This window comes from Bidens hawaiensis, unplaced genomic scaffold (genome assembly GCF_021521415.1).
Source record: "Bidens hawaiensis isolate Kalapana, Puna unplaced genomic scaffold, B.hawaiensis_p1.1 tig00009311_1, whole genome shotgun sequence".
Lineage (NCBI taxonomy): Eukaryota > Viridiplantae > Streptophyta > Magnoliopsida > Asterales > Asteraceae > Bidens > Bidens hawaiensis.
Window position 1 is genome coordinate 146,030 of NW_027491687.1, and position 11,981 is coordinate 158,010.

At 34.4% G+C, this 11,981-nt stretch overlaps 1 protein-coding gene across 1 annotated transcript; it reads left to right on the forward strand.

Moving 5' to 3' along the window:
• Positions 1 to 741: 741 nt before the first annotated feature.
• Positions 742 to 2,056, forward strand: LOC143531965 (uncharacterized). The gene is made up of 2 exons (XM_077027136.1): positions 742 to 1,548; positions 1,973 to 2,056. Exons 1-2 carry the CDS (start codon positions 742 to 744, stop codon positions 2,054 to 2,056), a joined length of 891 nt encoding a protein of 296 aa, XP_076883251.1.
• Positions 2,057 to 11,981: the final 9,925 nt, after the last annotated feature.

Below are 11,981 nucleotides of genomic sequence, written 5' to 3' on the forward strand. Positions count from 1 at the left end.
AAATTTGTCAAATTTTGGCCAAAACTTTAGGGATGTTACAATGATCAAAACCCCTCTCAACATCAGCTATTTATAGTAGGTCACATGTACGCACTCATCTTACATGAATGACATATGTGACACATGCATTTCTGCATGCATGACACTTGGCCATCATGCACACATGCAGGTTTATGCTTATCCTCAACCGACCAATTAAAAATCGTCGAGCGAAGTGCGCCATCAATGCGCCACATTGCGCTGTTCGCCCCGAGCCCGTTCCCAGGTGATATAATGCTAAATATATATAAATCTCTTGTATATTTAATATAATATTTTATTAGTTTTTGTTCGGTTTTTATTAGAATTTGTGTATCACTAATTTATTTGAATATTTTAGGTTCCGGATTTCAATCATGTCGAAAAGAGGGCGAAAACAAGCAAAATGGGAGAAGTCCCGTCGTGCGGCACTTTGGGCTCAGTTTTCTAGAATCTTCTACAAATATTAAGTCTATGTGCTCAGTTTTCTAGAATCTTCTAGAAATATTAATTTTATGGGTTTAGATTTCCAGAATCTTTTCTAATCTTAACCGGGGGTAGGATCAATCGTTTAGTGGGGATCAAAGTAGTCAAGGTGGGAGTAATGAACCAGATTTGTGTAAGAAGTTGGATGAGATGATGCATCAAATCATTACTAGAGATTAAGTTACTCAAAAGACTCTTGCCGAGCATGATCTACTTCTTAAGAATCAACAATCAACTATGCTCGACATGCAAAGTACCGTAGGTGATATAGCTCGACGTTTAGATGAGAGACCCCCAGGTCAGTTTTCAGGTTCTACTCAGAAGAATCCGGCCGCTCAAATAAATGCCATTTCTACTCGTAGTGGTAGGGTTTCAGGTCCGGAGAGAGAGATTGAGGTAGAGGAGAGTGATAAGTTTGTGGATGAGGAGATAGTGTTGGAGACTCCTTGGAGGGTGCAACCTAGGCTAGACCCAGCAATTACCGTATCAACCAGTGAGTCCATAGTTAGAGGAAGTGAGGAAAAGAAACCGAGAGATGTTAGGCCTTCACCGCTTATAGATCATGCTCGTATGCCTTATCCAGCCCGCGTTAAGAATCAGAAATTCAGAAGAGAGTACGGGAACTTCCTAGATATGTATAGGCAGCTTAGGATTAATCTTCCATTTATCGAGGTCCTCCAGCATATGCCAAAATATGCCAAGTTCTTGAAAGATATTCTTAAGCGAAAGGAAAGTTTGGAGGAGCTTTCGACTGTTCCACTGAACGGAGAATGTTCGGCAGTAGTGCTCAATAAGGTTTCGGAGAAGTTACCCGATCCTAGTGTTTTCACTGTTCCATGTTTGTTTGGTAGGGATACCTCGTGCCAAGCTTTAGCGGATCTAGGAGCTAGTATAAACATAATGCCATATTCATTGTTTGAGAATCTAGGCATAGGAGAGCTCACACCCACCCGCATGACCTTGTCTTTAGCTGACCGTTCGGTGAAGTATCCTAGGGGGATCATAGAAAACTTGCTCGTGAAAGTCGATAATTTGGTTTTCCCCGTAGATTTTGTGGTTTTAGATATGGAGGCCGATGAGAGAGTTCCTATTATTTTAGGTCGTCCATTCTTGCGTACTGTTAGGGCACTCGTTGATGTATTTGAAGGTAAGATCACTCTTAGAGCCGGTGATGATAGTGTCACTTATGTTGCTAAATCCATGAGACACCCGAGTGGTCAAGACGGTCTCAATGATCCATGTCATCACGTTTATGCAATTGAGTCTTTTATTCCGTGCATGGATCCACGTCTTGAGCATCCCCGTTCCGTCAGAGTTTGTTTGGAGGAGGAGAGAGAAGTCGCGAGTTCTCGAGAGTCGATGGAGTTTGATAGAGAGAGAGGTGGTGGTTTGCAAAAGTTTGTGAAGTTTGCAAAAGTTTGAGATAAAGGGAATAAGATTAAAGATGAATGGTCGTATCGTGATACAGTTTCTTGGAGGACCATGGAGTTTGACCATGATGGAGGAATCTCCACTTGGACAGTTGAGTAGTTCACATAGGAGAGTGTCTTGAGTGAAAACTCAAGTCTAGAGTTTGTATAGTTATCCCATTTTTATTCTTGAGTCTTGTCGCGTCACCAACATAGATTTTTGTAGTTCTTCTTTGTTTTTGTTTTTAAGTTTTTTGCAGGATTAAGAGAGCTAGAAAAATGACCCCCATGAAGTATAATGCAAAATTCAAGTGTGGGGATGGAGCAGCTGACCTATATACCTTTTATTATTTCCTGCTATTTAATCATGTTTTATTTATTGGTTGGGTTGGATGGTCTGGTAAATACTTTGAATGTTTAAACTCTATCAAGTTGATAAGATATGTTTTAGATATTATTTGGTGGATGTTTGCCGCTTCCGCTCGTGTGTGAGAGAAAGATATATTTGTTTGATGTACACGTTTGGAGTTGGAGGGCATACATGGAAGAAGACTTTAGCATCATATCTTCATGCGTATATTACCAGCTAAGTCTTTTCCATTATCTATCTTGCGTATTTTTATTTATTTTTGTTTTTGGTTTTTAGGTTTTTAGTTTTTGTATTTCGAATTTCTTTTTAATTTTAGTCCTTATCCTTGCATTGAGAACAATACTAAATTTAATTGTGGGGATAGGATATTTGAGTCATAGTTAAATTTTAATCAGATAAACAAAAATTTTGAAAAAAAAAGTTTTGAAAAATGTCCCTTGATTTTGTCTCTTTTTGCACTTAAATGGGAGATGAGGATATTTATCGAGAATCGGTTTTCCAAACTACTAATATGAGATAATATTAAAAAAGGCGTACTAAGCTTGGGATGTGTCGGTAGGCCCAACTAGTCTTGAAAGATTTCCCATTGGATATTCTTAATAAACCTAATTAAATCTTAGATTTTGTGGGTTCTCATCGTAGGGGGGGACAGTTTAGCTGAAATTCGATAAGGTATAGAGAGTATTACCATAAGCTGATTACCCTAAGGTGGTGAGAATTGAATGCACTTTAAAATTAGCATGCCACTCCGTTTTATGAAGATAAATAAAGAGTGGTGGCGCCCCGCAATTGTCCAATTTTATACGAGCTTTAGTCTTTAGTTATATATTTTTAGGTTAAATATGCCTAAGTGCACAATAAAAATAAAATAAAATAAATAAAAAATATAAATAAAGAAAAAATAAATAAATAAGCATTCCAAACGTTGATCTGAAAAGAAAAGGTGAGAAAAGTTATGTAATGAAAAATGCCAAAAAAACATTCTAAAAAAATAGAAAAAGAGGCCAAAGTGCACATACTAGACGAGACTGAGAGTTTACGTGTTACCAAGGGGATAGCGACTCTGAGGATACACTATTGGGGCTTGAAAGTTTCTAGTCAATAAATCTCTTGTATTACTAATTTATTTGAATATTTTAGGTTCCGGGTTTCAATCATGTCGAAAAGAGGGCGGAAACAAACAAAATGGGAGAAGGCCCGTCGCGCGGCACTTTGGGCTCAGTTTTCTAGAATCTTCTACAAATATTAAGTCTATGGGCTCAGTTTTCTAGAATCTTCTAGAAATATTAATTTTATGGGTTTAGATTTTCAGAATCTTTTCTAATTTTAAGTTTATAGGTCTTGAAAGTCTATATAAACACCCATAAACATAACCTGAATAACCTGAAGAGCCATACAAATTTTGGGAGTTCCAAGGCTTAGGATTGCAACTTTTGAAGGCTCTGGAGTTGAAGAATCATCCGGTGGTGCGCGTATTGGTTGAAGACGAAGAACACGGGTTTTATCTTCTGTTTTCTTTCGTTTTCTTTTATATCCGCCATGAATTCTTATTTGATTGTTTTGTTTAAACCTAAGATGTTAGGCTAAACATTATAGACTGCCTAGGTTTATGATGAACCTATTTTGACGTTGTGTTTTGATTTGGGATTTATATATCGTTATGGTTTTATGATTTAGTAAAAGGTTTAATTATATTAAATTGATGCGTACGGATATTTAGGATTGTTTGATTAATTGTTATTATTCCATAGTTGCCTTGATTATTGTTTGTCATTATGATAGGTTGCTACTAGGTCATCTACTTTGTGTTTTTGACTATTTTATAATTGATTCGCGATTAGATCATAGGAATAATAATTATTAATTAAATAAACTTAAGTGTACTGCTAACCTAAATCTGTAAAGTGCTAGGTTATTGATAGAAATCCATAGGTGTCTCTTGAGAAGGGTCAGGGGTCATGTTCTGGTTTTCTCTTAGGTGTCTATTTTACGATCCCAGTCCATAACTAAATATTTTCCCAATTAATTAATAACTGAAATTTAGGGGATTCTATCCTAGGTAGTTATCTCATCATCATCTGAATTAAGTCCAAGTTCTAAGTTTAAGTCGTCTTTAGTTTTCTTAATTAGTTTTAATTAGTTTAAAATTAGTTTATTAGTAAAACCCCCCTTAAAAAAATAACAAATAAATAGTCGTGTCTGCAGTTGAGTCTAATTTAGCTAGTTTACGTAATTAAAAGAGTCTCATGGGTTCGATATCCAGACTTACTTAGCTTTACTAGAGTCCATCGGTTCACTTGCCGGTTAGTAGTTTAGTCGAGTTTTAGAGAGTCTAGAGTATTACTTAGTGTCTAGATTAGCGTAATTTTAGTTAATAATATTAAACTACTTTTAGCACATCACCAGGCGCGGGGGCGTTGGGTTTTTGCACCCTTGCTAGTGCCACATAACGTGTCTTGTCATACAAGAATGTAATCTTGTGAGCCCTCTTCCTTATAAGGCACTCACAAGTTTATCATTCTACCAATGTGAGACAAATACATGTTTAAGTTCTTAACTGCGCATTTTAGAGTATCGACATCGCATTCATTTTTACTCTTTGAACATGTTAATAATTTATTTATAAGTAACAAATACAAATAAATTAATTAGGTCCAAAATTTTCCAACATGATAATTTTAGAAGTAAAGTAGTTGTAGAGTAGAGATGTTTGTGTTCATCAATCAAAAAAGTTACAATAACTTGTTCATTTAAATAATACCCATATTAAATGATTAGAAAAATCAAAGCCTTAGCAAACAAAGAAAATTCATTATGAAGTGTGGCAATGGTTGCCAATTGAAAAGCATAGCTTATATCATACTACATAGAGTTATAGAGGTGTTAATTAAGAGTCTGGTTTGGCTGATCTAATGAACATACTATGGAAACCGCCTAACTACAGTTTTAGAAAAAGGCAAACTAGACCAATGGAGTTGGGATGATTGGGTTGCCAAAATAGTTCGCGTTGGCGGTTTGAATTGGTCTTTATTAATTTTGAAATCGTTTGTATTAAATTTCTTAAAAGTTGATAAAGATCATAAATAAATATTTTGGCTTTAAAAAGCGTACGAAACACAACTTGAGGTGAGGCTCCTCGTTCTTTACTATGGCGTGAGTTGTACATAAGGTGCAACTGAGCACACTGAATAATAGCTTGAGGCACAGGTGAGGTTCGCACCTCTTGTACATTAGGATTTTTTGTGTATCGGGAAGTTGTAGGACATGTTTTTTAGATTGCAAATGCAGGTAATTTATATATGAAACAAAGTACAATATCAATAACATAGAATACAACAAACACTGCACAAAACACTTCAAAAGCATAGTGTACAAACAACTATAGCAAAAACCCACCCGAAATTGTATATTTATAAATTATATATAAAGCTTATTTATGAATAAATTTAGCGTAGTGGATGTTGTAACATTCGTCAATTTTCGGACTCGGAAACCTGAGCCGTCTAAAATGTTTTTATGATATTTTGTTTTATTATTCGGGTAATTTCTATTTAATTAAATCAATAAATTTATTATTTTATTTAGTCTTTGGTCATTTAGTTTTATTATGTGTCGCTTGGGTTTAGTTTCGTTATTTAACAAAGTATTTTAAAACTATCATTTAAGTGCAATTTACATCACTATTTTTTTAAGTTTTATTCATCTTGATCAAGCACTTAAACACGAGGGACTAAATGACAGTTTTTAAAAATATTCTTAGTTTCTTCGTTCCCTCCTCCTCCCACCGATGGCCTACCAACCCCCTTGCTTTTTTGATCCACAATTTACGCCGGAAATCACAGAATTAACATCACCAAATTGTTAATTGGTTTATCATGAATTCAATCACAGTTTTGATTGCATTTTGGCAGCCAATTGACAACCTATTTGAGATTAAACTCGTTCGCGACTTTCCTTGATCACGAAGCACCAAAATACTCCTCCATAACACAATTAAACGAGCACACATCACTCTCTTAACACGACGAATCAAAACCCCTTATCAATTTCACATCAGCAACCATTTTATATCGAGTTCTAGATCAAGTTCTTAGCCGAAACCCTAAACCCGCATTCTCCTTCAATTCATGCTTGTTTCAAGTAATTATTGAGTGGCGCTTGATCGATTTTTGATGTTTAACAAAATCCCTCTATCAATTTCGATTGATAGAGGGCAAGTATGCATCATTTTGGGTTTTGTTAATTAAGGGTTCATATGGGTTTGGGAGCAAATTCAAAATCTGTTTTTATATATTATGTTTCATTCCATTAACAAACTGAAGCACTAGCCCAGTTGGCTCGTGTAGGGTGTGTTATGTTGTGAACCGGCCTTGGGCGCAGGTTCGAGTCTGTCACATCCCAACCTAACGCGGAAATGCTGGGGCGTGATCCGATTGCTCACAGCTCGAAGATACTATCATGAATATAAGTGACAATATCTAATTAATTATTTTATTCAAAGTATACATACATTATTCAATTACAAGAAACAATTTAAATACAATGAATATAAACTCAAATAATGATTATCTTGATTATATCCTAAGGTCTTGTCTACGTTTCCAATTTCAATCTTCAGACAACCTGCATATGCGTAGAAAATGGAATTTTTGTCAACAAATATGTTGAATGAGTTTACCACCAATTTTTGACACCAAAATAATGTTAATATGATAAATAAACAAAACGTAATAAGTGCGGCAATGAAATCAAGCCATAAGCAAGTAAGTTGTCGATTAAAAAAATTGCCAAGCGAATCTGGCGCCGGCAAATCAACTATGAGCAAATAATGAGAATAAGACCGTTGCCAAGAGAATCGGGCGATGGTAAATGATAATGAGAACCCAATACATGGGGATATTTCAAGAGAATCAATACAATAACACATAAGCATATAACAAGTAGATCTGATTTATCACACACAATTACACGTTTGCTATTTTCGATACGTATGTATATATAGATATGTATATACAGTATTATATACGCATATGTCCCCAAAAAGTTTATGAAAATCGAGTAAAATAGGGGAATGATAAAACTCACCTTAGACGGAAGGCAAGTGATTAATAAATTCGACAAACGAACTAAAGAATTAAGCGAGTCGTCCAATACACGCCCAACGAGATTAATGATCAGAATCTGAAACTTTGTGATATGAAACTATAAATAAAAACAAACTTAATGCCGCTGGAATCAATCCAAACGGATGAGTAGAACTCTTGTTATGTTGAATTAAACGTTTAAGCGAGTTGGTACTGACCAGAATCCGAACAGCGAGTAGGAATTCGGGTTTTGGGCAGTTGCTTTAAAATTTCATTACGAGAATAAAAGTCTTCTGGACCGAACGTTGAATCCGACCAGAAGCATGAGAAAACGCAAAGTCAAACTTGTTGACTTTTTTGCCCTTTAACGGGTTTTAAAGCAATTGACCAGTCAAAACCCTTCAACCACCAAAATTGATTGAAGGTTATTGACTAGGGAATATGTATGAACGATTTTACAGTTTACAACTTACCCGGAAAGTGAAAGGATTGATGAGAAACGGAAGTCAAAGATCCTAAAGCAAGCAAAGTCAACGAACAAGTCTTGAATCTTTAACGAAGAAGCAAAAACCGAAGGGTTTACGAGCTGGGCAAAAGGTAGGACGGCTGGAGTATGATCTTTAGGGTTTGATTAAAGTTTACAGCAGATGGTTATGTCTTGTTTATATAGGAAAAATATAAAACGAACTAATTATAGGCTTTTTGGCCCGTTTAAGCAAGTATATGCGATTTAAGGAAAGAATCAATGAAATATTAGTAAGGATCTGATCTTGGGCAGAGGGAAACGAATTAGGAATGATATTTTAGTTATATGATGTTTACTTGGACCTTAATTCACTCAAACATGCCTAAAATAAACGATTTTATGCCTTAAACGAGTTAACGAACGAAAACGAGTTGGGATTCTGACCAGGTCAGCCACCGCGCTGCGCGGCCACATGGAGTGGAGCCTGTCGCGCGGCGCTCCAGAGTTTAGGAGGGGAAAGTTTCATTTTTTACAAGTTTAGTCCCTATAGTTTGGTGTATGGTCTTTAAATGCACTTTTTGATGAAATTATTAGGATTTAAACGTTATTTAAAGTACGAGGGCCTAAAGTGAACATTAGAAATTTAATACTTATAAAGATTTGATTTTTGATTAATAATAGTGATCCAAAATATTCCCGGGTCGGGTTAAACGTAAATGAATACGATTTGAAAAATCCGAAATGTTACAGAGTCCCCCCACCCGATTTTGATTATTTAGTTATTTTTATTATTATTTAAATTATATCTATATTAAAAACAAATATTATTTTCATCCATTGAACCGAATATCTTTACACAATCAAAATAAAATTTTCTTTCGTCTAATTTTTTCTAATTATGTATGGATTATTAATATACATAACTTTATAAATAACTACACTAAATTAATTATACTCGTCAAAAAGAACCGGTCACCGCTAAAAACCTTCAAAACAAGTTTTCGTTGGATACATAAATTATATATATATAATATTAATTTAGCATTGCAACGTTTAAAAAAACTAAACCATTTACGCTTTTAACTCAGCTTTTATAGAATTAATATAAATATAATTAGCGTCTTACAAATCCTAAACCCGTTATAAACCCATCTTATCATATCTTGTTCGTTTATTTCATTTTGGTTTTACGCTTAAAACTAGGACTTATCGTCAAAGTTTCTCGTGGAACTAACTAATTCGCTTTATCCATCTTCTTGTTACAGCCTTTATTTATTTATTTAAGGTGAGTAATCACATCCCCGTTTTCATATATTATTTTGGGGACATTATGCGTACTAAGTTAATTACTAATATATAATTATGCTCAAAACACAATTCCATTAAATTGTGTGGATATGATATTGCTCGATTAATTGTTGTTTGCTATATAATTTATGTGTGCGTTTGTATCTCCTCCTCTTCCTCCTTCTCCTCCTCCTCCTCATTATCATAGCATGAACATACGCCGTTCGAGTAGACATGTCCGAATCTAATGGCATGTTAAAAAAGACACACTTATTGGTTGCAAACTTATCCGAGCAAACATGTCTGAATCTAGTGGCATGTTGAAAAGACACATCTATTTGTTTATGTTAATTGATGCTATTCACTAACGCACAGAATTGTTTATTTCTCAATATTATTATTATCATCATCATCATCATCATCATCACACCAAACTGTGAATTACTCGCTCAACATGTGTTGTTGACAAAACCATATTTTTACGCATATTGCAGGTTGTTATTTCAGATGGTTTGAAGTGGAGAACTTAGATTGAACTTTAGGATAATTAATAAAGATAGAACAATTGTTGTATTTTCTTTTAATTAATAAATTCTTTGCGTACAATTGTTTATGAATGAATAAATTTAGATATTGATACTTATTATTATTTTAGTGTCTTTGAACTATGATACACGTATTTTCGCGTCCCGGCATGTTCCGTCATTAGGTTGTGGTTAGGGGTGTCAATCGTGTCGGGTTGGCGGGTTATCGGGTTAATAGGTTCGGGTTGGCGGGTCGAGATTCTTCAACCCTAACCCAACCCATATATTTATTCGTGTCGGGTCGTGTCGTGTCGACCCATTTAAATTCGTGTCGTGTTCGGGTTGTGTTTCGGGTCAACCCATTTTACGTTCATTTACGAATATGATTAATATCTAGTGGCTTAATATTAACCTAGACAATCAATTACTCTTATTCATATAAAGCATTTTAACAATTTTGTGATAGATCTAATTGTTTTTGTCAATTTATCTCTCATTTCCAATTAACAAACTTAGGTTCACATATTTTGCTTAAGATAAGAATAAACGAGTGGAGATAATAAGAGAATAGATAGCTAAGACTAATAAAATATAAATAATGGAAGTGAAGAATGGACAAAAATATTTAAAAAGTAATTAATTTAATTTATAAAAATTAATAGATATATGAAAAATTATAAATCAAAGTATTTAACTTTAAAATTTAACACTTCTTATCTCTAAAATCAAAATATTAATTTCTATAAAATTTTTAAACGGGTTAACAGGTCAACCCATTTTTTGACGGGTTGGGTTCGGGTTGACCCATTTTTTAGATGGTTCTGGTTCGGGTTGACCTATTTAAGAAAACGGGTCGTGTCAACCGACCCAAAACCTATATTTTTCGTGTCGGGTTTGTGTCGGGTTTCGGGTCGTGTCAGGAATTGACAACCCTAGTTGTGGTGTGACAAATGTTAAAAACCAATGAGATATATAATAGAGAAGCTATATAAGTACCTTGAACCTCGGCTATAGACCTTGTCGCCTCAGTGTTTTCTTACCTTTTAAAACCAGGGCCGGTTGGGGGTGTTGCCGGTCGGATCATTGGCCGAGGCACGTAAGTTTGGGGGCCAATATATATATATATATATATATATATTATACACATTTAAAAAAATAAAACTTATAAATTATAATTTAATTTTTACCATTTTATAAATATTGGGCCCAAACTAAAAACTAAAATACTAAAATAAAAGAACTAGTGGCTGATTGAATTTCTTCCTTGGCTTCTTTCTTTTTTGCGAATGTCGAACAAAACCTGAACAACAACCAACCCAACCGACCACCACTGTTGGCTTGTCGTTGATCACTAGGCTCCTCCGTGGTTGACCAAGCCATCTACCAAGGGCCAAGGCATGTTGTTTTTTACAATGTTAGTAGAGCTTAACGAATCATCGGTTTGTTGTTAGCTATTACATTATTTGATTTTAATAATATATTTTTCTAAGCCTATTGTTATAACATTAAGCGTCGTTTAAAAAAATTAGTTTATGTATTTCGTTACTCGTTAGAGCTATGGGCATTCTTTTTTCGACTCGACCGAGGTATTTAAATCCTCATAGAAGGCCCTGTATAAAACCAATAAATATATTATACATATTCATAACTACACATATTCCTAAACAAGTGCTTTAATTTATGCAATTAGTTCCAAGTTTCAAATCTTAAACCACACGGTTAAAGTGTTAGGCATGGTTTTTCGAACCGTAAACCAAGAAACAAGCTGTATAACTCTCAAACCGGCTCATATATTTTGGTTGGACAGTTCGATCGGTTTCAATGGTTTATAGACAACCCTATATATATTTTTATGTTTATCTAATAGGCAATACTTTCATGGATATGCAGGCAATTGTGCACGATAAGTTATTATTTTCACATGACAAAAATTATAAGAGATACATGCTTAAAATTAGTTGTTAAACGACCAAATTGTTACACAATCGTGAAAATGCCCAATATACAAGATATTTAATACCGAATATTCAACATTTAATAAATATTTTATTACCATATTTATTGTTGGTGTTTTCATTTGCTAATATATTAGTGTTCTTATTAATTTTTATAGAAGTCAACCATTCCAAGGATTAAAAAAAATTCGTCTTTTGAGAATACCTTTTTATGTATAAATATAAAAAGTCTTTTGAAAATATATTTTTATCTATAAATATGTGTGATTTCACCATTCAATAAAATCTTACAAGTTGCAAAATGGGAATACTTCGCTTTAATTTTCTCATCTTCCTTGTTGCATCTATGGCCATCATAGAACCCTACGTTTTACAGGCTGGA

Bases quoted from the DNA above. Each gene is read 5' to 3' on its own strand.
- LOC143531965 (XM_077027136.1), top strand. From the start codon at position 742: ATGCTCGACATGCAAAGTACCGTAGGTGATATAGCTCGACGTTTAGAT. The intron at 1,549-1,972 runs GTAGATTTTGTG...ATCGTGATACAG, and splicing joins TCGATAATTTGGTTTTCCCC to TTTCTTGGAGGACCATGGAG.